The sequence below is a fragment of the Sturnus vulgaris genome, chromosome 10 (assembly GCF_052056855.1).
Source record: "Sturnus vulgaris isolate bStuVul1 chromosome 10, bStuVul1.hap1, whole genome shotgun sequence".
NCBI lineage: Eukaryota > Metazoa > Chordata > Aves > Passeriformes > Sturnidae > Sturnus > Sturnus vulgaris.
This window is the reverse complement of record NC_142252.1, coordinates 17,687,205-17,714,444: the sequence shown is the minus strand read 5'-3', so window position 1 is coordinate 17,714,444 and position 27,240 is coordinate 17,687,205. Positions and strand designations below refer to the sequence as shown.

General features: G+C 39.9%; 2 protein-coding genes across 17 annotated transcripts in view; both read left to right on the top strand.

Moving 5' to 3' along the window:
* Positions 1-2,474, top strand: part of LOC148222690 (uncharacterized) — a 178,792-nt gene extending 176,318 nt beyond the window's left edge. For 2 of the 5 annotated variants that reach the window (XR_015805601.1, XR_015805600.1), the window contains 2 exons: positions 1,424-1,525; positions 1,955-2,474. Coding sequence is in view for 1 of the 5 variants with exons in the window: in XM_088170485.1 (XP_088026611.1) it covers positions 1,157-1,273; positions 1,424-1,509 (203 nt within the window). In the remaining 4 variants the exon portion in view is untranslated. Of the gene's footprint in view, positions 1-1,156; positions 1,274-1,423 lie in introns of all 5 variants that reach the window. The other 3 variants (XR_015805599.1, XR_015805598.1, XM_088170485.1) reach the window with 2 other exon arrangements.
* A 2,320-nt stretch (positions 2,475-4,794) lies between these two features.
* ATP11B (ATPase phospholipid transporting 11B (putative)) overlaps positions 4,795-27,240 on the top strand; it is a 65,235-nt gene continuing 42,789 nt past the window's right edge. For 6 of the 12 annotated variants that reach the window (XR_015805597.1, XM_088170476.1, XM_088170475.1 and 3 more), the window contains exons 1-4: positions 4,796-4,931; positions 19,773-19,889; positions 20,714-20,803; positions 23,785-23,865. Coding sequence is in view for 10 of the 12 variants with exons in the window: in XM_088170476.1 (XP_088026602.1) it covers positions 4,905-4,931; positions 19,773-19,889; positions 20,714-20,803; positions 23,785-23,865 (315 nt within the window). In the remaining 2 variants the exon portion in view is untranslated. Of the gene's footprint in view, positions 4,932-19,772; positions 19,890-20,713; positions 20,804-23,784; positions 23,866-27,240 lie in introns of all 12 variants that reach the window. The other 6 variants (XM_088170478.1, XM_088170477.1, XM_014871549.2 and 3 more) reach the window with 4 other exon arrangements.

The following is a 27,240-nucleotide window of genomic DNA, read 5'->3' as shown; positions in this document are numbered from 1 at the left end:
TTCCATATAGTAGATGTTACACTATTTTGAAACAAGCTATTAAACTGAGAGAGAGACTACAACCATGAACAGAATCCCCATGTTCCTTTCCCAAGGTAACATCCCTAGGTGTGTAACTGTTTGTATTACAGTTGTCACAGTAATGTCCCAGGTGACTGGTGTCAAGAGACCTGGATACCTGTGTTTATTCTCCAGAATTCAATCTTTATCCACTCAGTGGTCTTAACTGAGGTGCTACAAAGCAGGAAAAAAAAAATCCCCATAGAATATTATGAGTTTTTTATTGAGATGCATCATTTTCTGCCTGGCAATTTTTTACAAAGGTTAACCATGAGGAAACATATGAATGCCAATAATCACTCGGGCTTATAAATTAGAAAAGGAAATTGTTATAAAAAGATGAGGATAAGCATGAATTAGTTGGAAAAGTGTATTTTTATAAATCATTAAATAAAGAATCTGGAGAAAAAACTCATATTTTATAAGGTTATCCTTGTTTATAATACAGAAATGCAAAATTATGTCACTGTCAAGGATATACTAGAAATTAACTGATTTACCTGAACACATTTTCTAGCAGAACCGTTGTTTTGCAAGATTATGAATCTTCCACCTTCTATCAAGACAGGGCCGTTGGAGATGATCCAAACTTTATGAGCCATGGGTTAAAAAAATGTATCTCTTCCTTTAAAAACAAAACAAAAAAAAGAAAGAAAAAAAAGATCATGAACTATTAGCATTTTATACTTCCTCCTTGTCATGCTCGACTTCATGAAGATAAGGGATGGCTTTTCAGGATTTCCCATTTCTTCTAATCTTGGACTACTTCCCCAGGGAAAAAGAAAACAAATCAGCTTTAGAGAAAGCCACAAGCTGAACATTACGACCTACAGGCAACATGTAATTAAAAAGTTAACAGTGAGAGAGAAAGGGAAGATGAATTTTAATGCTTTCCACGGGTTCCTGTTATCCTGGGGCCTTGCAAACTGAGTAGCACTGATGGTAAACTCTCTTGACTTGCATTTAGCAAGGCAGGCCATTCCATACAGCCAGGGATGAGGAAAGTGCAGAGCAGCTTTTGGTGAAGTGTGGTGCAGTGCAAAGTTCTCTGTGCCTGCAGGGGACTGACAGGGGTTTGACCTTCTGTGTGTCACAGGGAGCCCCTCACCTGGCACTGGAGATCCACCTCTCTTGAGCTTAATGTGTTGGATAGAAGTTGAAGTTCTACACTCTGAACAAAGCTCTCAAGTGAAAAGAGAAAAACAGTGGAAAGGTGAGGTTTTATGTCAAGATCCGGGTTTTAACAACTGAGAGAAAGCGTAAGAAGAAATAAAAAATACTGCATTATTGTGGAGATCCAGTAAGTGTCTTGGAAATGTCACCTTGTGCATCCTGTCATTTAATCTGATCTTATTTCTTTCAGGGCACAAAAAAGGAGTGACAAACTGCACGCAAGGTTTTCCTTTAAAAAGTTCCATTCAATTTCTAACTCTTCTACTTTTTCCCTGAAGACTGGTTGCTGTAGGTAAGAATACACATGTGTTTTTAGATGAAAAGCCTTGTGACTGAAAATCAGCCACTGATTATCTCTATATAATTGATGCTTCAGCCAGTAAATGAATGCTTCAGGAATAAAGATGCCTTGAAGAAACCCTGTGTCTTTCAGGCAGCCCTTTCTCTCTATGGATTATAAAAAAACCCAGGCATTTTTGTAGTGTACATTTTTAATTCACACCATAATTAGCAAGTAAATAATGCATAGATTAAAATACTCATTTAGAGAAATTACAAAATATTTTATTAAAACCAAAGTAATGACTGAGAGGAATTTTCCACCAGGAAAGTGATATCATAAGGAGTATTACTGAGTTTTGCTACACAAACCTACAGTCCTACTCTGAACCTACATCCCTACTCTGCACCTCTTTGGCTTTGCTGGTTTTCTGTCCCAAAGGACAGAGGTGTTTTCTAGATGCAACACAAGAGCTGGGCTGCCCCAAAGTCAGTGCACCAGATGAGACCACTCCTTTTGCTACCACCTGCCTTGCCTACACTGCAGCAGCACCCTGGGAGCCTGGGATGGGGCTGGTGCATCCAGGGACGGGACAGGTGAAAGGGCTCAGCCAAGCAGTTCACAGTTTTCCAAGGCAGGAATGCTGCAGGCAGCTCACCCTCTGGCATCAGTGCTGCACTTCCATCTCCTCTCATCACGCACTGCATGTGGCCATACAGCCTGACAGCATCTCACCAGCTCCTGCTTGGAAAAGGCCCAGAAACACCATTCAAAACTAATGGAAATGTGTGTCTTGCACAGGAAAAGCTCAGGGAGCAGCACCAGCAGCCCCTGCGACAGTTTGTGTGTTCAGAAAATGATTCTCTGGTTACCAATGTTTAATTTTATAAACCTAAAAGTAGCACCATTGATTATATAAGAATTACTCATGCACACATAAATAAAAGCTTGCTGGACCAAACATTTAAGTGTGTGTTTTTATGTTTATGTAAATATTTCTTTATCAGACAGGATTTGTATTCTGATCTTGCTCAACAAACATCTGAAATCATTACTCTCATAGAAACATAAGTGAAAAGCCTGGCGTCTAATCAAGAGAGCCTAGGCAATGGGTTAAATCTAACCTTCAGAAGGTGACTTTTTTCTTCAGTAGTTGTATTTTTTTCTGTATAAGCCTGCTGTGTGGATTCAGGTGAAACTCCAGGGCACTATTTTAAAGTGGGGTCTCTGATGTGGGAATCTTAATTCTTCATACAGTTGACCTCTGATTTAAGAAGTGCTGGAGTGTTACTGGCTAATCAATATCTGGCTTGGCTGCTCCGCTTCAATTTTCTCTTCTGAAAACTATTTATCTCTCAAGGGTGAAATGAAACTTCGTAAGTGTCTAGTGTGGGCTTTTGAGCAATTTAAAAGGTGCAAAGTTTTACTAGGCAGGATGCTAGGAAATGATGGTTTTTTTAGTGAAATTTTTCTGTATATTTGAAAAGGTGAAATCGGAGCCTTTGCTGCACAGAGCAAAAAAATTCCTATCCATCCATTTCATCCACTAAAATACAAACAGAGTGAAAAATACAAACTGCAGGTTCAAATCACTTGCAAATTGCTTCCAAGTTTTGTCTGGTGAAACAGTATCATTACAGCAAATGTAGAACAGATAGCGCCAAGCAGCTTTATGTAACACAACTGCAAGCCATGGAAACAGGCTTGCAGAAAGTGCAACTCATAGTGGAATTTGGCAGGGACAGAGCGACAAGTATTCTTGCACTTCAGAGTAATGGCATATGAATTTTAGTGTGTAGTGGTCAGGACCCTGTTCTACATCTGATGATAAAAGAGGAGCACGAATATTGAGTGTATCAGTTCAGCTTCTGGCTTAAGGCCACTCTCCAGGCAATGTGCCACAGCTATGAAATCACTCTGTTATTTTAGACTTCATATTAGATGAATAGGGTAGTGCAAGCTGTTTGAAACTCAGCTTTGATGTATTTAAATGTTTTGAAATAATGCCTAGCATTTAATACCGAGTTTTGCTAACATTAGCTTTCCTAAGTGCCTGATAAAAATAGTCTTATTCCCTGCTGTTAAACGCTATTTTTCTAATTAAATGCAGATGCTTAAACCATCAGCATTCACCACAAGATTCCCTTGCTCAGACATTAGATCATCCATCTTAAATCTTGAATTACATTCTAAATATCTATATGAACACTAACAACTATAGCAGATACTATTACGATTCGTTGCTAAAAATCCTAATTCCCTGGGAACAAACAGGAGCGGCAGGAATGGTGCTCTTCACTCACAGAAACACTTCTCTTTAATTCAGTGTCAAAATTGTCACTGACTTCAGTGACAACTGTATTTGGTCAGAAATGCCCAGGTCTTTACCGCTTAAAATAATCTCCTTTAGTTCTTAGTCACAAAGGCGCAGAAGCTGCAGACTTGTATAGGTGTGTCCAATGTTTGGCGCTGAGAGCCGTTTTGTTTCCACAAGCAGCAGTTGTTTTCAGAGCAAAATCACAGGTTTGTCAAGGCTGGGAGGGACCCCTGGATATCACCCAGCCCAACCTCCTGCCAAGGCAGGGTCACCCAGGGCAGGTGACACAGGAACGCGCCCAGGTGGGAAGATTTCTTCCAGTGGAAGATTTCAGAGAGATCACTGCCTGACATCAGCACGTTATACACCCGAGTGTAAACAAGAGCAGCTCATGACAATGCTGCCAGCAGCAGATCCCCCAGCACCTGTCCCCTGCATTGGGAGACCCACACACCGTGCACCTGGGCTTTAACTTTAAATCAGTGATTAACCGCTCTCTTTTCAAAGTCTTTATTCCAACGTGCGTACGCTTTGCACTTTCTGCAAAGAAAGATAAAACAAGTTGCGAAGTAGCTTCCCGGGGGTAGAACAGGGGGCCCTCACAGGCTGAAGCCCCGGCTGAGGGAGCTGAGCCCTGCCGGGCTGCGGCCAGAGCCCGTGTGGGGAGCTGGAATTTTGCCCGAGGGTCACTCTGGCGCACGCACGGCTCCTGTGCCCGAGGAGCCGCACCTCAGGGCGGCGGAGCGGCCAGACCACGGCAGCCCAGGCCCGGGGCAGGTCACGGCGGCTCCCCCCTCACGGCTCCACCGCTCACACCGACCCCTCTCCCCGCCCCGCCACGTCACTTCCCGGGGCGGCCGCAGCCGCCGAGTGTCAGCGGCCGTGCTGTGATGGCGGCGGCAGCCGCGGCTCGGGGCGCCGGCGGGGCTGTGCCGCTCCTGACTCGGCGTGGGCCCCGCGCCATGGGGAGCAGCCGCGGCAGGCGGCTCGCCTGAGGCGGCGGCGACAGCGGAGGGAGGGCGCGGCGCTGCCGAGGGAGCCCCGCCGCGGGGGCCGCGACCCGCGCCGCCGGGGATGCTGCGCTGGGTCCGGCAGCAGCTGGTAGGTGCCTCCCTGCAGCCCCCGGGCCGGGCGGGCTCTCGGCTCGGCCCCGTCCCGACGGCGCTGCCCGAGCCGCGGGGGAGCAGGGCCAGGGTACGGAGAGGGAGGAGAGTCCTTCCCCCCGCAGGGGCTGGGGAGACCCGCAGGCTGTACTTGGATCGTTATGGACGGGTTTTTAAATTTTATTTTTAACGCGTATCCGAGGGTTGGGGCGTTTCGGGTTTTTGGCTTTTGGTTGGGTTTTTTTGTGGTTTTTTTTTTTTTTTTTTTTCCTGGAAACCCCCTTTGGCACAGAGGATAGTGCATTCCCTTTCGTGTGGCCCCCGTTGGGAAGGGCTCCCCAAACTTCTTGGAGAAATGACGGTGCCTTTTTCCCTGGACCGACACTTCAGAGATTCGCAGCTTCTTCCTCCTTCCCGTTGCGAAATGTTTTAAGGCTTTTTCCCCCGACATGCGTCTCTTTCAAATATTTCCCCGTACCTGAGCAGCCGCTGCGGATTTGAAAGTGAAAAAAATGGAAAGACAACATCTGTGAAATGCTTTTGGCGGGGGAAACCACTTGGAAAAGGCGGCAGTGAGGGTGCCGGACCCCGCACACAGGCGCTGCTTGCTCTGCTGGGTTAGAGCGGGCAGGGGAAACCAGGCGGCCGTGGCTGTCACGTCTGTGCTGCAGGGAAATACATCGAATTTCACTATTTTGATTTGAAGTATTGGCCGGCTTCCTGTCCCGACCAGCATTATGCTACTTGCATTTTCTCTAAGGGAGGAATTCTTTCTAAATTATGTACTTGTAAAATAACTTCCATTCATTGGAGTTACTTTGCATCACGGATGTTGTCCAGGTTAGTGCAAGATCTTCCATTAGTTAGGTTTTCAGATTTTTATTGTTAAAGCTTCTGTCTCGCTAGTGATTTGTTTAATTTGTTGCATCGCTTTTTACCAAAAAAAAAAGATTAAAATTTTTGGGTTTTCTTTTTTGCTTCTGTTCTTCCCTGACCTCGTTTCCCATGGCCCATAGATTTTCCCAGTTCTGTGTCTGAGGCAGAGAGCTTGTGGTGATGGTCTCAGTGCCAGCTTGACAGTGCTCAGTAGTTTGGTCTGACACCAAGAGTTACTGACCTGGAAATTAATTGATCTGTTTGAGCTCTAACTGCACTCTTCTGTTCTGTTACAGTCGTACACACGTTTTTTAGAAAAAAAAAAACTGTTTGGTGTAACATAGCTGTCATTTTTTCCACTTGAAGGTGGCTTGAGGTTGGTGTGTGTGGTTTTTAAAGCAGTGTTATGCTGTCTTCTGTAGAGTTTAGATTAGGACTATATCAGTGCTAGCAATTCATTTATCAGACATGGTTGCTTTTTTCACTGCAAGTAGTACACTGACCGGCTTTCCAGAAATCTGTTTGCTCTTAATAGAAAGTAAAAGATTAGTGTAACAGGATGAGCAATAAACTTGGCACTAGGAGATTTTAGTGCTTCTTAAAGAAAACTGATGGAAAATGACTGTTTAAAACTTGCACTAGTTTTGACAGGGAAGAATTAGTTGTAGTAGAAAAGCAGGACAATAAAAAGTCAAGACTCCTGACAGACATCTAGATATGGTATGATGAGAAAAAATTATTGCAGTGATACGCGTTTTGTGGTTTTTTTTCCTATAGACGTCACATATGTTAATGGCTTAGTTGTTTCACAGCTCATAAAGATGAAAAATGGCCTAAGATAGGTATCAGAATGCATGTTTCTTCGTAAAGACACTCAGACAACTCATCCCCGTGTGTAATTGCTGGTTTAACATAGATCTCACCATATGTTTTCTTCTTCACATGGCTGTGATGTTTAGGTTCTGAAAGAATGTCAGAGGGCTAAAAACACGGGGAAGGATGCTGACAAAATAACCAGAATGAGTGGGAAGAGTGGGGTGACAGAAATATTTGAATCAAAAGGTGCCAAAATCTGTGTCTGAGAGGAGAAGAGAGGAATGCGTGGGTTTGGATGCCTTTGGAGCGTGCGTTTGTACCTGTGCTTGATGTGGCAACGGGTTTTAGAAAAGGGTCGTCATCCGTACAGGAGGGCTGGAATCAGGCAAATGTGTGGGAGTGATGCAAGTGGGATGTTGTAGTAATACAAAAGAAAAACGTTGGTGTGCAGAAATGCTGGAAAAATAGTACGGGATTGGGAGAGGGGGAGGGACTGGTACTTTGCTGAAGGTGCTTTTAGGTAATCATTAAGTACTCTCTTTATGAAACCAATGAATTGTTTTGCAACTTCTTGTTTGCTTAAGAGAACAGTATTTCATATACTGAGTGCTCATGAGTGTATATGGTTTTGAGAACTTGCATTTTTAAGAGGGGGGGAGAATGAAGCAGGTGAACTTAAAGTAATGAGAGGACCTGGTATGGAATTCAGACTATTTTAGCTAAGTTTTGAAAGGGGTGACTTTGCTGCGCTTTCTCTGTGAAGACTTATGCGTGCCTGTAGGGCTACAGAAAGGGGTAGAAAGGCATGAGCAGGCCTCTGAGGAGACATGCTGAGAATGTAAGACTTCCTCCATCCTTATTATCGTCTTACAAGTCTGTAACAGTTTTTTAACTGAGGTGTTAGATGTTTTTTAGTGATTTTTTTTGTATCTAAGGAATTTGTGACAGTAGTACAGCCTTCAGTGCCTATGTGGCACAAATCATCAGGCTGTTTTGTGTATTGGCCTTGAGTCTGGTTTTCTTGCTCCAAAACAATTCACACCACCCTACAGAGATAGATGGAGAAAAACTGATACACTAATGCTGCCTCATGCTAAATAAGCTGCATAGTAAGTCATTAACTTTCTAGTTAATGTGATGTTACAGTATGTAGTTAATAGTTGGAAGTACTTAAGTTTTAGTAAAGAAAAAATATAAAGGCAAATGGAGTTATAATTCTTGGCTTTGAGTAAAATGCCGTGACAAAGACAAGCTTTGGACGGGAGAGATGTTTCAGTTCCAGCTCTGTTACCTTGAGATCTCAGAGAGCAGTAGGCATGTGGATTTGGAGGGTTGCATAACGCCACAGGCACAGCCAACTCTGCTTGAAAAAAGCAACCGGATAAACAACAGTTGATAGGAAGCATCATTAATATTCAGGAATAGCATAGTATGTTTTACTTGCATTTCCAGATACGATGGGTTAGACCTCATAGCAAATCTATGTACAAAGCGTTGTTGTGGCTCCCGTGGTCGAGTTTGTGCAGTACCAACACAAAATGAGAGTACAGTGACATTTGTAACACCCAGGGACTTTGTGTTCTGCTTCTCCTTTGGTGGGTTTCTGACAGTGTTTGGGCTGTGCTGCTTTCTGATGGTGCTCATGGCGTGCAGGAGCTGTTGCAATGCCATTAACAGAACATATTGACACCTTCAGTTGTCTGGCAAGGAGGTCTCTGAAAATTGTGGTAGAATACCCTTGTATGTATGATTTTAGCTGCATAATTTTAAATGATTAGTCCTGTCAATTGGAGAAGGGTCTCAGGGTTTCTCTTCTATTGCTATTAAGAGGAGTTTGAGCCTTTTGATCTGTTGTTTAACAGCTCAGCAAAGTACAAAGGATACTGCATGGAGAAAACCTTTGAGCTGCTTTTCTGGTCCCTCTTTTATAAATGACAATTCAAGGCAAATACTGTGCTGGATTTGGCAGAGTATCTTTGCAGTTTAAGGGCCTGTATGCTGTAGTGCACAACAGCTTTAATGCTGTGGAGAGCTGGGTATTTGGGCAAATGCAGCTTGCTTATTTAACTGTAAATCAAAGATAAAATCTATAGAATAACTGTAAAACCTAGTTACCGGACGATTTTATTTATTTCATGGTTATAAGAAAGTTCAGACTGGGAGGGATGTCAAGAGTTTACCAAGTCCAGAAGTTCTCCATAGGCAGGCTGCATTGAGGGGTGATCACAGGGAATGCTTTTGAGTGTACTGTGTAGGTAGTGCCTGTCACACCTCACACCCTCCACAGCCAGCACAGTATCTGTAGGAGTGTTCTTCATCTTCTACATGTGTTCCAATGAAAAATTTCTACTAATAAGGGAATGTCCTCGAATAGATTAGCACTGGAGGATTGTATGTCTGGGATGGTTTTTTTTCCCTTTCAGATGCTGGCTCCTGTTAAGATGTTCTGAGAGGACAGATGGTATTTTGTAATACCTTGCAGTTACTGGCATTCTGAACAAGGTGGACAGCATTTATCTCATTGGTTGCACTGACAAGTGTGTATTATTTTCACTTAATCATTTTACTGAATGCAGTTACTTCCCTCCTGCCTCCCCCCCAAATTCCCTCTATTTTCTGAGTGCCAAAAGTACTTTAATCCAACGGCTGAGAATCTAGTTTCTGCAATCACGTTGCTATTCTGGAGTATAATTTCCCCCCTTTTATTTGTCAATTAAACCTCTTCCCCTTTCTGGCTAAAACTAACTGCTTGTTATTTTATGCTAGAAAAATAAATGCACATTTGCTCAGGAGTGTTCCTATGGTTCAGATTGTCCCTGAAATACCTTCTGAATGATCACTGAGAGATCAGCAAGGTGTGTGTTGGAGCAGCCCAAAGGTTGCATTGCTTTACTAGAGTAGTTTGAGAGCTGGAGGTCAAGGACTTCCCTCCTGTAACTTAGCACAGGGGAAAATGTGAGCCTCTGTTTTTGCTAGAGATATTCTTTGATCTGCTGGACTAGTGCTCCCGTGTGTTTGGGTCCTTTAACCTTATTTTCTCTTTGTATTCTGTGGCTGCTGAGGGCTGATAGATTTGCAGCACAGTGTGTTCCAAAGCGTGCAGAACCTGGCCCTGTCTTCAGCCAGCTGTCTGCTCCAAATGGAGACATCCGTTGTGTCCTGTGTGTAATTCATAAGTCTTACCTCATGAAAATTAAATTCTAAGAATTGCATACCAAAACATAATCAAACCAGTCCTGACACTGATTCTTTCAGGCTGTTTTAAAAGTGAGAGGATTGGTGTTTTCTGATGCACTGGCTTGCTGTGTGACTTGGATATTTGACCTGGATCTTGTCCTATCCTCTTTTCTTTCCTATCCATGAGCTTTTTAAGCAGCAAATTTTTGTTGTGCCAAACTTCTACTTATCATTCAATAATAGGACTGTTTAAGTGATGGTATGACCCCTGCACTAATGGGGTCCCTTAATAACTTCTGTCTGTTTATGGTTTTTATGTGACTAAGGGAGAAGAGGGAGAAAAATAGAATTTTGGTGACAATGAGCAAAAACTGTTTGTGTTCTGGTCAATAGGGAGTGTCTGGTAGGATGGGTGGAAGACTGTTTACTGCTAAGAGATTGTTTCTGTACTCTCAGTGGAAGGTAAAATTTGTAATCTAAGGCAAGTAGATATGTGCTGGATTTAGTAACATTCAACATGTGCTTTGAATATCATTGGTATTTGTTTTTCTAGTTTTAAATGAGTTTTTTGACTTCATTTAAGCGGATATTTGCTTTCCTCTGGGATGGAAAGACAGAATTTAAAAAGAAAAATATAACAATGTGTTTAAATTTCATTAAGAGCGTCATGACTTGTGGCTTTCGCTGATGATCTGCTTTTGCTTTTCCTTGACTATATTGTGATGTGCTCAGTAGTTATGACTGTTTTTGTAATTATGTCACCAGGAAAACGTTTACCTCTCAAAAAAATCCTTTAATGTCTAGCACAAAATCTGTTTGTTAAGCAAGCAGATAAGAACTGCAGCAGATGTGACAAAGTGTCTCTGTAAATGCAAGGTCATATCTTCAGCAAAACAGGGGTGACATATTTGCAGCTAGACTTTTTTTTTAATACAAATCTCTTTTCACCTGCTGTTGAGAAAACCACTTAGCATTAGTACAGACCATGGTAGAAAGGATAGAAAGTAGGACTGAGAACTACACTGTGATTTAAAAATCAAACCCCTGCAATTCCTTGGCCTCCCACATGCAGTGACTTAAGAGGATTTTTTTTTTCCTTGTTTACTTCGGGTAAAAATAAGTCTGGGAAAGGAGAACTTTCTTGTAAATGGGAAGGAGAGCTAATGATGTAGACAAAAGGCAAACTGTTTGTTTTTATCCTGAAATGCTTTACTAGAGGAAGAGGTTTTATATAGTTTATCCCCCAAAATACATGCTGTCATCTGTTATTCCATTTTGCTACTTCTTTGCACGTTTTTGTGCTGCTTTGTGTGGCTGTGCACATTTTTGTAGATATTTGCATTTCTGTTTGGAAAGAGAATTGCAACAAAATGCAAAGGAAGCTTAAGATTTAGCAATCTTTAAGGATAGACTAGTCTGTACACATGTCTGAAAGCAGGTCATTAAACTGATGCTTAAATCATAAATCATGTTTGAAATGGAATTACAGCTAAAAATGCTCTTGGGTGGATGCAGTAGACTCAAAACTAATGTTTTACAGAGCAGGCTTTCTCAAAGCATGTTAAAAGGAAGAGCTAGACAGTTCCAGCTGTGAAATGAATTCTCTTCCTATGAAATTTGTTGAGCAGCCACTGTCAGCAATTGTCAGTATAATTTTGGCACACATTTTGAAAAAGCCTTAAGGTTTATTATTTAATGATGATTTTGGGGAAAGATGCTTTTGGAAAGGGTTTCTTGAGTTTTTTTCCGTGCTGAAAGAAAATATGAATTAGACTCTCAGTGCAGGAGCTGATTGGCATGAATAGCTATTGCCTACTAGAACAAATCCAAATATTGAAAACAAGGGTTTTCAATAATGACTGTATGAATAGTCCAGAACAGGAGCCCTTCATGCTTGTGTAAAATACTTTTAGAAATGATTCTTCAAAGCAGAGGATAAACAGCATTTCATTTTAAGATGATAATGTATATAGTATGCCAGTACATGAAGGAATATATGATTGCTCTGTATTTTTCCTGTCATGGACTTGACAAATGTCATTTTTTTTGTGGTGAAATTGCTATCTACAAAATTTGAGTTGCTTTCTAGTCTTAAGGGAAAGTTCATAGTCTGTCACAGATTTGAATGCTTTATTTAATATTGAAAATCTGCTGTAAACCTACTTAACAAATGCAAGGAATGTACAGAAAGGATGTACTTGGAGGGGCTCTTTTTCTGAGATCCTGTGGTTATTTGAGGTATGTGAAGGATTTGTGTGTTAAATGTTTCATTTCTTGCATTGGTTCTGTATTTCTTAGTGTGGCCTGTTTAGTAGCTGCTATTTCTGTGATTGATTATTGCAGAATTGTAGCACTTTCCATGCTCAGTAGTTTGAGAAGTTTGTGTAGTTTGAGAAGTCTTCTGAAAAAGTGGCTTGTGATTTTTGAGCTCTCAATTCCTATTTTATAAAATGTGATGCCCTACAGTTGTCTCCTGATGGGTGTCTGAAGTCACCCTTCATCTTTAAAAATCCTGCCTATTCTCCTTTTGTACATGCCTGACAGGAAGATGATATTGCAGATAAAGAAAACTAATTGCTGGAGCCCACAGAGGAAAACTTTAGTTCTGAAATTAGAACTGTGTAGTTGGAATTTCAAAGGAACTTCATTTCCATGTTAGAGCAATGGGCTGCTTTGGGAGCATGTGGCAAAAACCGTGCATTTTGGACTACAGACACTGTCAAGCCTCAGTGTCTCTTCAACTGCTTGGACTTTACATAAAGCTTTTTTTTTTTCAAAATAATAAAATTAAAGTGCCCTGACTGGCCTTTAAAGGTAACTTGGGAGAATCTAACACTGCCTTTGGGATTGAGACTTGCTTCTTAGAACCTGAATGTTAACTAAGTTTCCTCCTTCATTGGAGCTGAATACACATTTGTTATAGAGTCTCTTTTCTTCCAAAAAGCATCTGAGCAAAAGTTATTGATGACCTGTGTGTCTGACAGGAAAGATCCTAAAATAAAGTGGACAGGGAATGTATTAGAGGCATTTGGTTGGTTAAGCGCATTGAGGCAAGCAGATAAGCCCAGTCCAACCTGGCCTTGAACACTTCCAGGAATGGAGCAGCTTCAGCTTCTCTGGGCAGCCTGTGCCAGGGCCTCTGCACCCTCGAGGAAGAATTTCTTCCTTATATCTAATCCAAATCTGCCATCTCTCAGTTTAAAGCCATTCCCCTTTGTCATATCACTACATGAACTTGTAAACAGTCCCTCCCTGGCTTTCTTGTAGGCCCTCTTTGGGGACTGGAGTAATAACTCTGTAGGAAAAAAGTGAATCTTGGCATTCTGTTGAAGACAGTCATGGAAGAGCTGCTGTTACAAGATCTTAGGTTTGCATTACCATATGAAGTCCAAAATGGATTGTGCTTTATAAATACTGTGATTTGGATTGTAGGGGAGGATAAGAAAGCCATTTCCTTCATTGATGCAAGTTGGACTATTTTTGAATTAAACAAGTTACCTGAATCTCTGTTCAAATCCTTTGTTGCTAACAGGAACTGGACATGCCAAAGCAGCCTTTGAGAGTGCTGTGACAGAAAGCTTAACTTGCCTGTTCAGCTCATTTTGCTTTCTGATTTTATTGATGTTACGAGACCAGTATGTTTGGCATGGTGACCTGAGCAGAGAAACTGGCATGGGGCAGTTTGTTAGCAGTAAATGAGGCTAGTTTACCTTGCTTGTTGTGTTTGCAGATAAATAGAGAAGATAGGTGATTTTTTTAAATTTTAAGAGGGATTTTTCCAAGTTATTTTTGGTGGGCATCTTGACAAAATAGTATGTAAAGTAAGAGCAACTTGCTCTGTGTGAGCAGGACTTTTAACTTTGTGAAAGGAAGGGTTATTGCCTCATGATTTCCCAGGCCTTATTGCCTAGAGGGTGTGTTTTCACATAATAATGTAATCTGGTTATAGGTCTTTTAGGAGGTTACAACATGATTTATTATCAGATATTTTGCACAGCTGTAGATACAATAAGAGGGAAGAGGAAGTTGCACGAATAGGACATGACTTTCAGTAGTTTTATTTCTTTACTGCAATGATATTTAAAAGGGGAGGTACAAATTGCATGGCACTGTGTACACATCAGGGTGCTTCAGCTGTTTCACTATTTTAGTTGTTAGAGCAGTGTTTAAAATTACTGTGAGAGGCTGTTTCTTCCTTCATGCTAACCACTGATAAGGCAGATTCAGTTTGACTATTGCCCAGTTACATGACTGAAAGAATTATTGGCTGACTGTATGGAGTACTAAGTTACACAGACTTCTGAAAATGGGCATGGAGTGTGAATAGATCATCTTATCTGACAGAGGGAAAAGTATTCTATGTATATTCAGAAGAAAATCCAAAGCAAGAAAATCCATTTCCTCAAAACACCTTTAATCAAAATATATCTTGACAGCAGTGTAATAGCAGACTTTTGGGCCGTCTGCCAGGAAATGTGGTGTTCTGCTTCTGCAACCACAATCAGTCGAGTCACTTCCCTAGGAGAAAGGCTTTCTGAGACCAAGTTTTCTTCTGTTTATTAGATTTATTAATACTATGTGATATTCAGAAGGGTTTTGGGGGAACTGCTGCTTTTGTCTGTTGTATTCAGTGTGGGTTTTGAAATGAGGAAGAGGCTGTGAATGAGACTTCCTTCTTTCAAACCCCTTTCACTTTTCGGTGGTCACATAGCAGAAGTTCTTTCAGCAATAAAAGGTCAGTTTTTCTTCCTCCTCTATAAAAGCTGTGAGTAATGAATAAGAAACCCTGGTAAATTATATTAAAGTATACTAAGTTTATGCAAGTTGTAAGCAAAATTCGCCTGTCAGATCATTTGTGATTATCAATGCACGTATTGCAAAACTTGATAATGAAACTGATGTGTTGTTTGCCAGTCTCATGTCAGTAATCCTTGCTGAAAGGTCTGTGGATTTCTGCTGTCTCACCTAACAGTGCTGTAGAGTGTGTGAGGAGGGCATTGGTGCATCCTACCATACATTCATAGTGGCATTGAAGTGTTGAGTCTTGCAGTAGATGTGTATGTTCCAGCAACAAATTGAGTACAAAAGTGTTTTGTTTTTTTTTTTTCCTTTGCACTTGCAGGTGTTGTGAGGGTCTTTTTTTGTAGTGCTGATCCTCATTTGCTTCCTGTGTGGTTACCTGGTTTGTTATATGTGTTATTAAGGCTTCCTCAGCAGCAGTTTCAAACTCTTCTTTCGTGGGGAAGCTTTTTTTTATATGACCAGACAACTGGCATGACATATTGAAAAAACTGGAAAGAAAATCCCAAGACAAAACCAAAAACACAAACCAAAGTTGAAAATGGATGGATGAGTTTTCCTTACCTGATGACCGATGGGCAGCTCTCCAAGTAGAGTGGTTGAGATACAGACTAAATGTGGGAAAGAGTTGTTTGGGGGTAGCTGTTGAATTCCATGGCTTTCATGAAATAAATTGCATAAAATTGCAGTCAAATATTTCTCCTCAGTTCCCCAGGATACGTTTTCTGTGCTGTTTTGAAGGAGCCTAATTTACTGCACAGAGAATATCTTTGTCTAACTTTTAGAACAGTAATGAAATCACTACTGAAGAAGTTTAGTAAAAATTCATTAGACGAGTCATTCAAATTTATAAGAAATGAAAACTATGAATCACTTCTTTCTTTTTCTTTTTTAAAGGTTATTTTCATTTGTGCTTTCAAATCAGCTTGACTAGAGTATCTGTGCACTGTATATAAATGGCATGCTTTTAGGCTGTTTTCAAAACCAAAGTATTAAGTTCATCTGGGTGCAGAACTCCTGCTGGGGAAGTGTATATTGAAGATTAAATGAGAGCTGTATTCCAAGGGTAGGTAATGCCTGCTTTGTGTTGAAAAAATCATCTGAAGGACTGAACTTTAGCTAATAAATATAGATTTAATTTGCAACATGAAGGGGAGGAAATCAGGTCACTTCATCTTATGGTCAAATTTTGTTTAAAGGTGATTCATGTAATTTATATGTCTATAATATACATGGTCAAGAAGCCTTAAATACCAAGTCTTGTAATATATTCAGCATTATTTGTTATGAAGTGATCTGTGCATTTGGGTAGAAATTACTTCACTAGATAACTGCAGGAAAACTAACTCTTTTTTCGAAAGAGATTGGTGACAACTTAATCATTTTGCAAGACTCTAATTTAGGGTTTCTCTGCTCATGCTGTTTAGCTGCAGAAATCCTTTGACAAGGGCATGTTACCCTACTTTTGCAGCTGAGTTGGAGAATGACGTTAGAAAGAGAGAGAACTGTCTATTAAGTGAAATTAGGAAACAGTGTGCTCTCTGCACTGCTTTGCTGGCTGCACAGAGTTACTGTGGAAAATCCCTTGCTGGGCAGAAATTTGGGCTACAAATCAGTTTAGTGTCAGGAGCAGGCTCTGTGACCAGCCCCATGGTTAGAGAAGAGTTAAAGACATTTCAGCCCTTGAACAATGAAGTTCAACGTCTGTGCAGAATTTTCCTTGGAGAGATGTGCAATTAAAATTTCTCTGGAAGATCTGCTTGGTTGTGGTCTCGGCGGCTAATTATGAGATGGCAGAGTTGTTGGCTAATTTCAAGTGATTTTTAGTTGTTATAGTCACAAAACTTAGGAAATCTGGGTTTTGTTCCCAGCTCTGACACTCACTTCCTGCTGTGGCTGCAGTCAAATCACTGAGCTTGTCAGGGATGTGTCCTTTTCCAGCCACAGCTCTGACAACTGAGGGGTTTCTGTCCCCAGCCTGCCTTGCATGTGGATTGTGATCTGCTGACTGCACAGCTTCTGTGCCTTCTCCGTGGCAAATGTCAACAAAACAGAACTAAACCTCTATAGACTGCAAATTTAAACTGTTTTAGCTCCACAACTATAAACCTGTAAACTTGTATGGCCTGAGATTATGATTTATTTGGAAAATGAAGTTCTTGCTTTTAATCATCTGAGCCTGCTTCAGCAGAGGTATCCATTCTGATAGAAGTGCTTATGCAGTGAGACTGGAGTTGTACAGAGGTCTTTATTCTTCATCATAAAATGTAATCGAACTTATCAACCTTCAGGTGCTCAGATAGTGGCCTAAAAAGGGCATATAAAAAATTCAGTGATATCCTAGTCACTCAGTAATCTTTGATTTATCTTTTAATAGCGTTCAGCAAGTGGCATGCAGATTAGCATTTATCACTGTCAGTAAGAAGACTGCAACTTGTTTTCTTTGCTCTCTGTGGTTTTTTCCTTGCTTTACATCTGTTTGATTTAGAGTGGAATTTTTTCAGGCTGTACAGTCTGACTTTCCAAAGTGAGGATGTCTGGCATTTTGTGAGTGCCAGACATTTTCTGAGATATAGAAGAGAGCTGTGTACGAAGTCTTACTAATTAGGTGCGTTTTCTCTTGCTTGCAAAACACTTTTATTTGTGGCATCTTCTGGATTGATTTAGAAATACTATGTCACTAATGTCAGATATCCAAAATGCTTCTGCTACAAACACTCTTCTCTGTAAATTTCATGCCAGCAGTTAACAGGTACATTTTTTTTCATCTTCCTTTCATGCTTGTATTTCTTTTCTTAAAGCTGTGAGCATTTTGCTTTTGGTATCCTGTGTATTTTTTTCCATCCTTTCCTCTATCTACTTTTTGCCTCCCTGCTCCACTCTTATCTTTGAACAAGTTTTCACCCTGGAGCATGTGACTAGCCCAGCCTTCCACTGCTTGTCATCTAAAGTTTATTCTCCTTCAAATCTCTTTGAAAAATCCCCCTTCCTTTCTTTCTCCCTTCATTATTCTGGACCTCTTTCTATCTCAAGCAGAATGTTTCTGTAGTAATGAGGCCAAACGCAAACATTTGTATATTTGAGAGGATTTTTTTAATTTTTCCAGTACTTTAAAATGACACCATCTTGAATATGAACTTACCTAATGACCTGTTAGAGATATTAATGGATTAAAAAAATTAATGTTTGGTTATTCCAACCATTTTTTATGTCAGTCATTGTGCTCACTGTTCATCTTCTGTAGTTAACTGGTACAGAGGTATCCTCTTCCAGAGTTCTGTGAAGTGTCACTTTATTTGACATGGATGAAGCTCTGAGCCTCATTCACAAGTGGAGCAGCACAACTGCAAATGCAGTTTCCTCACCTGCAGCAGTAAAATTGGTAATGCCCTTTCTAGCAAAGGACACCATCAGTTGTCCTTACACTTGGCATCAAAGAACAAGGAGATTGTGTAAACTCTGCAAGTTGGTTCTAAGTTTAGGAATGTGCATGATGCTGATGCTGGAATTCACCACTTTGCAGACAGTGATTCCCAATCAAGCAGCAGTTTCAAATTTAATTTCACAAGTTTATTTCATGTCTAAAAGCGTTTTGCCTTTTTATTTAGTAGTTTTCTTGGCCTGTTATCTGAATTATTACTGTTTGGTTGTCTTCTGCCATCACCTGCTTCTCCGGGTCAGAACATTATTGCTAGGAAGGGTTCTGGTGAGTCATGTAGCCCCAGGAAAGGCTCAATTAAAGATAGACTTGAATGGCCTAGATATAAGCCCTTGTGCTACAGACATTGCAACCTTTCCTCGTGACTTATTTTGGTATTTAATTATTCCTTTCCACGACAAAGGAATTTGTTTGCTTTCCAATATCTAGACGTAAGTTTTCTTACCTGCAACTTAAGCCTGCTTACTTCTGTTCTTCAGCCTTCAAAGCACCCATTTTCTCAATGGAACAGTCTTCTATGTATCAGGAGATTTACTGGGATAGCCCAAGTTTCCTCCAGGCTAAATGACTCTAATTTGTTTGCTCTTTGCTTTTTAGATTGTTCAGCCTTGCGTTATATGTCATGTTTTCAGGATCTCTCGGGGCTCATGTTGCACTCCTCTGGGTGCTGTCCAGTTGGTTCACAGTGCTTCAGCTGTGGCTCCCACTCCTCCTCCAGCCTCCTGTGCACTGAAGGCCTTTTTCTCAGTGGGATGACTTGGATGACTCATGTCTAGCCTGTGATATGTTATAGCCTTTGACATTTTTCTTCAAAATTCCTTTATGGGCTTTTATTCTTTTTCTAGATGCAGTTTCTTTGTGCTGGATCTTTGTGTTCTGTGCATCTGGTTGGTCAAGAATTTTCTCTTATTTGGTATTCTTGCTGTCCCAGAGTGGTGTCATCTGCAGGTTTAACACTTGTGTTCCACTTCCTCTTGAAGAAGCAGATGATGAAAACACTGACCATTAGATCTGAAACAGGACTTTGATTCCCAGGGAACTCACTCAGATCATCTGTTTTGGCAGGAAATTATTGATAAGTATTTCTGAGTATGCTTGCTTTTTTTTTTCCCATGAGTTTGTTTTCACTGTTGTGCCATTCATGTATGAATTGGTGGTAATGGCAGGAAATCACATTTGAAATAATCTTAGTTCTTGGAGATAGAACTTGTTCGGAAAAAATACTGCTGTCTGGTTAGATGCATATGCTTTTGGCTTTTCTCTGGTGAGAATCTTTTCAAAATCCAGTTAACACGGCATACTAGTATAGTTTGTGTGTTTTGACCTTTTATTTTTCTCAATAATCTGTTTTATTAGGGTTATCGCAAGCATGGCCGTGAGGTTTTGTAAATTTTTCATGGTTTCATCTCCAGTTCTGTTTCTTCCTTTTTAAGTTTTGCAGGGCTTTAAGTTTGCATGGTAGCAAATGTTCTCTATCCTTGAGGCAGGGGTTTTTTCTTTCATTTTTTCAGAATGAGTACACAACCTCAAAATTGAGATTTTGGGGGTTTTTTTACACAGTTTTTGAAAATTGTCTGGACATAGCAGACTTTAATTTTATACACTAATTTTCTTTCCTCTTTGGAAACTGTTGCTTGGTATCTGAATGTCCTTTCCCACAGAATTTTACAAAACCGCAGTTAATATAATCTACTCTCTTGATTACCTCTTTTTTTAAATTTTATATTCTAGGGTTTTGACCCACCGCATCAAAGCGACACAAGAACTATTTATATAGCAAATCGTTTTCCCCAGCATGGCCACTATGTTCCTCAGAAGTTTGCAGACAACAGAATCATATCATCCAAGGTAAGGAATCAATTTGTCATGGCAAAACCACTTGATATGTTACTTAAGAAGTTGTGTGGCAAATGTGCATAATACAGATGTGTCTGTATTATGTCTAGTGGTGCTTATACAGTATTCAAAATGAAACAAACTCTGAACTGTTTTGAGGAAAAAGCTGGGTTGCTTCATGTGTAGTTTGTCTCATTCTCTCACCCTTCTTTCCTCAAAACTCAAGTACAGAGTAATTAAGCAAGTTGGTCAGGCTTTCTGATGAAAAGTAATTTTTCAACCAGTGTTGGCCAAACTACTTAAAAGGCAGGATGAAGCTGGTTATGAGGATTTTTAAAATAGCCAAATTGAAAGCCAGTACTCTGCATAAAATAAATCAGCAGTGGACTGCAATTGCAGATTCCCTCCTGGTGTGTCCTTGGATTGAAATCAATAGAGCTGATGGTGGGGATGTGCCTCGTCTCTGTAGTGTTGGAGGGAATGTTACAGCTGCAGGAATTAATTTCCTTCCTCCTACCCAGGACACAAGCAGCCAAATGACTCCAGCTGCCCCTGGCCCAGTTGGAGGAAAACATTTTAAACTTGTCCTGTAGAGGAAATGCAGTTGCTACCCCTGCTTCCCTGCTAGCTGTACTTAAAACAGGAGGAATAAAAAATAAGAACAGAAATTGGATACAGCAGTTCTGTGTGGGGGAAGAGCAAGGTCTGGGGCAGGGGACCTGGGGAATGAGAAGATTTAGGTTAGGAGAGTTCAATGGGAGTGGAACTGAAATTCACTGAAAAATTGTGCATTGTGCTGTAATTATTCATCTCTCTCTCCTTTTTTTTCCCTTCAGTATACAGTGTGGAATTTTGTTCCAAAAAATTTATTTGAGCAGTTCAGAAGAGTAGCCAACTTTTATTTTCTCATTATATTTTTGGTTCAGGTAAGTTGAATAATACTCAGGAAATTGCATTTTTTGTTGTAAATTGTGCCACTGATTTTTTGTTCCGTGAATTTAACTTCTCTACTTATATATTCTGTCTATTTAAAAAAACCCAAACATTTCCAGTTTCTCTAGGCAAAGAACGTAACTTTTAAAATAATTATGTCAAAATTTAAGTATTATCCTTAGGTTTTATCTTCATGAACGCAAATGTAGTTAAGTGTGCAGCTTCAAAGTCCATTGCACAGTCAGCAGAAGGATTCAATTGTCTGCCTCAAATACAACTTTAAATCTCTTAAGGGAGTAATGAAATTCCAGATATGCTTCTTCTTTTTGTGAGCATTGGTGATGTTTGAATATTTGTGTATTTTCACTGTAGGTGGTTGCAAATCAGTAGACTATTGTGATATAGTTCTAAGATCCTCAAATTCAATTTGTTCAGATAAAATGAACACACGAGTGTTACAGTTAAAATCAATAGTTTGCCAGTTTTGAAGACGTCAGTTAGTGCTGTTATTGTTGCAGTTTATGTCAGAAATACTGCTGTGGCTTTCGTAGCAGACCATATTTCTTTTAATTAAGAGCACCCACAAGTAGATTAGGACAGTCTGTACGTTTTCTGTCATCTTTGCCTTTCCAGCTCTGTAATGTACCTGAATTCTATTTTATTCTATTCTATGAAGCTATTGCAGGCTTAGTAGGTGAAGGGTAAGTGGGAGAAGGGTTCAGAGGAGAGAGAGTAACTTTGGAAAGATTAATTAATATCTGAGGCAGAGACAAGATTTTGGGGTACACAAACTTTTCTTTCATTATAAAAAAGAATTATTTGAACATGTACAACCCTCCACAGTGATTAACCAACATTTAGAGGGTGCATCTGAAAAAGATGACACATCATTTGATAAAGTATGGGGATAGTGAATTGTCTGTGGTTGTGTAAGGTGTCAGTATCAGGGCCAGGTCTGCAGCTTTTAATCCATTGCCTCCTGTGTCCCTTGATCTTGTTCTTTCACATTTAGAAAGAAGGACATTTCTAGGTTGAAAATTCCTGTGCTGGACTAAAGTCATGCAGTTCTAACTTAGACTAACAAAATGTGTTGTCCATCACATCTTCCTAGTTAAGCATATTGACTGTGTCATTCCTGTTGCAACATGTTTCATGCTGGTTAACATGTTGTAGCAGGAGGAAGATAGGAAAGTGCTGAAGATGGAAAATAAATGTTATAAAAGGAACCACAGGCAGCGTGGCTTTTATTGCTTTTTAATGCAGATGTATGTCTTCAGTTCATTGTTGTGTCACAGTTCTTTCAAACTGTTGCCTTTCAGTAGTATCTAAATGTGTCATCCATGAACAAATAAGGATCTAAGGGCAGAAATTCTGAGTGTAATCCTGTTCTCTCAGTTTGTGTCAAGTGGATGCTCTCACGTGTACAGGAAGCGTCTTCTTGTCTGTGTGTCTGCATTCTTGGAAACAGAACAGCAGAAAAGTTGAAGTCATTTTTGTTCATTTGTTTGAATGGAATTCTGTTTTTATTCAAATCCCTTTTGGAAGTTCATAAGTATCTAATAGTTTTTTCTTTTTATGAGGCAAAGGTGCCTTTTAAAGCTGACCACCATGGTACCTTCCCTGTCCTGTGAATCTCGTGTGGCCAAGATGCAGTGTCTGTCATTACCACCTTTTCCACTGGGGATGGCAGAGCTGGGGCAGGTTCTCGTTGTGTGATTTCAACTTGCAGCACAGTCCAGTCCACACTGTTCACCACACTTGTGCATGCCCAAAACAAGGTGACAGACTGCATTTTGGTGACACGAGGTGTGTCATGGATATGTGTCCAGCCGCATGGCAGGCATAGGGCCATGGTGTCCTGGTGAAACCTGACAATTCTATCAGCACAAAACCTGCTTCATTTTCGTATATGAGCCTCTCTTGAGAAAGAATGAGAGAGTATAGATGGCAGAAATGCCATGATTAACCCTATCCAGCTGAAAATCAGATGCTTTTGGTAAGGTTTTTCTTGGTCAAAATGCTGCCAAGCTGAAATTGTAGTGCTACAGTTAAAGAACAGACAGTATTTTAGGCTAGGTCTCATTTTTATTGTGTTCTATAAATTGTCTGTTTCAGTGAAAAAAAGACAACCAAAAACCTCATGTGTGCATTGTTAAGTGGCATGACCTGTTTTCTCTGTGAGGTTCTTCCCCTGTAATAGAGTAAACTTCATGTATGACTTTTTTTTCTTCTTTAATGATTCCCAAAGCAATCCCATAAGTCTCAGGTAAAGTGGATCAAATCAGTGTCTGTGGTTTCGAGTAGTTCTTGTGTATATTTCCTTTACAGCACTTGACCGTGTTGATTTTTTCCTGCAGCAGAGGAGAACCACTAACATCCCCCCACATACAGAAGCTTAGTGTGTACACTGCACTTTTGGCATGCCAGCAATAATAGCACAAATTGTAGAAACTGCATGTTAACTTCGGGCAACCAGAAAGGTGGAGCCTAAAAAAAGTGTTCTGTAATACCTAAACCATTGGAAATTACTGCTCTTAACTTTATTTTCACTTCTAAAGTGGATGATGTTATACTCTACATTGCTGGTAAGCAGTAGATCGTATAGAGTGTTGAAACAGCTTCATGAAATGCAGATTTTCTTCCTTTGTAATATGCTTTTGAATTAATTTTTGTAGGATGAAATGATACCTTCCTTTTAGTAAGGACCCTTAAAATTGTCCCATGCTTTACAAATGTGACTAAGGCTGCTCTGTGCCCTAGAACATTTGTTTGCATCATTATTGGCATCTTATTTAGTTGTCAGAAACCAAGTTTTGCTTGAGAAATTCTGCAGGAAATGCAGTAAAAATACTCACAGGTTATAATAAAGAGTTTGCAAAATAGTTGTCGTCTTGCTTCATTTGCTGTTTTTTCTTTGAAAGTAAAATTGCAAAAATAAAATTTGAACTAATTTTTGTATTTTCTTTTCTTTTAGCTCATGATAGATACCCCTACCAGTCCTATTACCAGTGGATTGCCATTATTCTTTGTCATAACTGTGACAGCCATAAAACAGGTAAAGGGGAAAAATCTTGTGGCATGAAGTCCTACTGAAGTAAAGTTACTTCACAGAGTCTGACCTGGATAGTGCTTTGATCCTAAAAATACATTAAAATGATGTAATTTTTAGAAACTGTTTTTGATTTAATGTTTCTAGTTAGATGCTTGAGCTTCAGCATTTGGTTGGTTGTCAAGCACTCAGTGACTCACTGCAGTACCCTAAAATGGACAGTGGATGACTGTCAGGCAGCATTTTTGTCTAAACATTGCATGTCACTTGTTATCAGGCCTTTTCTGAAAGCTCCTCACTTATTCCTTTGGCACACCTCACAGCCTGTTAGAACCAGTCCTCCCACATCACACCCTGAGAAAGGAGCCTGGGCAGATGAAGCAGTGGTGCAGGCTGTGTTTGTCAGTAGTTAAAAGTAAATTTTCCCCCAAGGTGTATGTTTTATGGTGTAAAATGTTTATTAACTGTTATCCTGTGCTAGGTAAAAGCTCTGGTTTAGAAAGCTCCTGATCTTCAGTTGCTTAAAACATTTTGGAGTGTTTCATAGTACTTGAAATAAGAAGTCTTCTGAGTTTAATAGAAATCTTGTTCAAGCACCATATTACATCCTACTGAGACCTAGAGCCTCTGGAATCAGAATGTAAAAATAAAAAGAAAAAATGTTTTTTGTTTTCTTTATGCCTTTAAAGCAAGAGGAGAAAGAAGCAAGCTCATAAATAAAGAAGTGATGTGGATAAAAATTATAATCTCTTCTGCAGGGAGGTAATTTTCAGGAGCTATTCTCTTCAAGGGATTTGACAGTGCTGTCGGGAATAGATGCAGCCTCGCAACTGAAAAATAAGCAGGAGACTGTTTCAGGGCTGTAACCAGAATTTCAATTTGCCTTCTGTGCCAGAAAGACCCAAAGCCACCCAGAAATAGGGCAAAAGTAAAAACAGTTCTAGCTTTCAAGCAGATAGAAAGGTGTTTGGGACAAAGTGGTTCTTAATGCTGGAGTAATATTTGGACTAATATTTCATCTTGTTGCTGTGCAATTTGGGTATGTAGAATGCCCTAATCCTATTCAACTGCAGTTGTTACCATCACCCTCCAAAAAAATCACATGTTCAAAAGCCATAATCATAAGTAGGCAATGGATAATAAAACTGTGTGAACTAAAAGAGATTATGAAACAGATTTATAAATATTACATTACTTTTTCCAGAAAGAAACTGGATTTGTGTAAGTCTAAAATAGTCCATAATAATCTTAACACAACCTTGCTTCCAGATGTCCAATCTTATATTGGGAAATTTAACTCTCTTATCATCAATTTCAAAGCACAATGATTCTGTCATTCCTTCTGGAAACTTCCAATCATTCATGATTCGCCAGGCATCAAGAGATTTTCTGGCTGTCTCAATATCTCTGCAAGGACTATTGGAACGACCTAAACTGATCTAATGGACTCACACGTTTCTCCTACCTGCTGCAAAGGAAGCAAGCAATATTCACAGGCTGTTATCTTGAAGGGACAATGAATTTTGCTATTTCCAACAGGCTACCCTCAGACAAGGGAGAAAGATAAATCTGTTGGAGTGCAGAGGGAAAAATCCCCAGTATTGCCTCAAAATCGGTTCCCATTTTCTCTAAACCAGCAGTGTAATAGGAAGCAGATTTTAAGGAAAGAACGCCTTTTTGAAAGCTGTGGGGCACTGGTTATATATAAAGTTATATCAGGATAAATATTAAACTATAATTTAGTATTCTGTCAAAATGTGAAAGGGTAAAATAGAAGCATTAGTCATTTGAAGATTTGAGAAGCTTAGCAATGGATGGAACAAGTCCCCTGCCTTCCAGAAGACCGGTGAATGTGGCACCTCTTGCAAAGCTCAGAACTCAGCCTTGTTTTAATCTCAGCCAAGGAGACAGAACCTTTTCTACTTGGAAGTGTAATTTCACCTAGGTCAGAAGAAGGGCATACAAAACTGCAAAGTGATGCAGCTCATGCTGTGTCATTTTGTCTGTCTTGTTAGCCAGGGCACTTTCTTCCTTATGCCTCTGAAGGTCTGTACGCAGTCCTCCAAGGAGTTCAAAGTTAGCAAAAAAAACCAAAACAAAACAAAAAGTTAAAAGAAAAAAACAAACCAAAAAAACTCTAACCAAAATGCAACAAAATAAAGGTATTTCCTAAGGAACTTTAGCAAACAGTTCATGATGGAACACAGGTGTTTATTTGACTGCCAGGTAAATTCTAAACTACTGCTTTGCAAGTTTTGATTAACTATAGACCTAAACTGAGAATGAAAAACCTAGTAGTAAAAAATGCAGGTATTTTCTCAATTACATTGATGCAGTTATTTAAGCAGGACTTAAGAAGATAATTTAATTGAGGGATTTTAATATTTAGTTTATTTTCTTGCAAGTAGGCAACATTCTCTGTATTCCTCTTGCATCTTTCTCTTCACTGTATTTTTCCAATGTTTTCAAGTGAGGATAAGGACCTCTCAAAAATGCCACAGTAGGTAAATTTGGGGGGAATGTGAACTGACCACACTAAGTTGGCTCTTAAGAATTCCCTGGTGTGAGGTGTCACCCTCATGTTGGAGGCAGGAGGTGTCAGATGGAGAAAGCGCTGAAATCTGTACTTTCCAAAGAAGGTAGATTTCAGTCCTTTGCCAAATGCCCACATTGCTCAGCTGTTCAGGTTTGTGAGACAAATGCCCCAAGGTTACTGAATGATAGTTAAATCCTTGTTTTCTTCTGTCAGTCACCTTTAACAAGGAGCTGTAGGTACTGACTCTTGCTTTTTTCATACAGCTTAGGAAGGATTCTTACAAGAGTCATACTTAGGGGCTTCAGGATTCTGATGTCCCAGTATCTCTCTGTATGGCTGCTATTACTGCACACTTTTTAATTACTGTTTTTTGAACATTTGGCATATAAAGCTTTTTTCTTTTCCCCATTCCCCCTCTCTTTCATCTTTCTTTTCAAACACAGGTAGTGCCGTTGTGCTATCCTTATTCATTTGTGCTAGTAACAGTGGAGATGTGTGAAGGTAGAACTGCAAAACTACTTTTAACATGCGAATTTTATCATATAACTTTTCCTACAAATTCCAGTTAACCACAGAACTCTAAATTGCATCTGCATTAGTACTTCTTGTACTTATATGAATTCTTACAATGTTTGTAGGATGAGTTGGGATTATGCCTGCTGTTTCACACAGCTGCTTTCTTCTGTCTGCATACTCCCAAGGAAACATTTTTATCTCTTTCACAGTTGTTATACCTACAAAAAAGCATTTTAGGAAGTCTATTATTTGCAGATTAGTTGCAAGAATCTTGCCAGGTTGTACGAGACAGTTGAACTTCCTGCGTGATTGATCCATTTCTTGTGCTT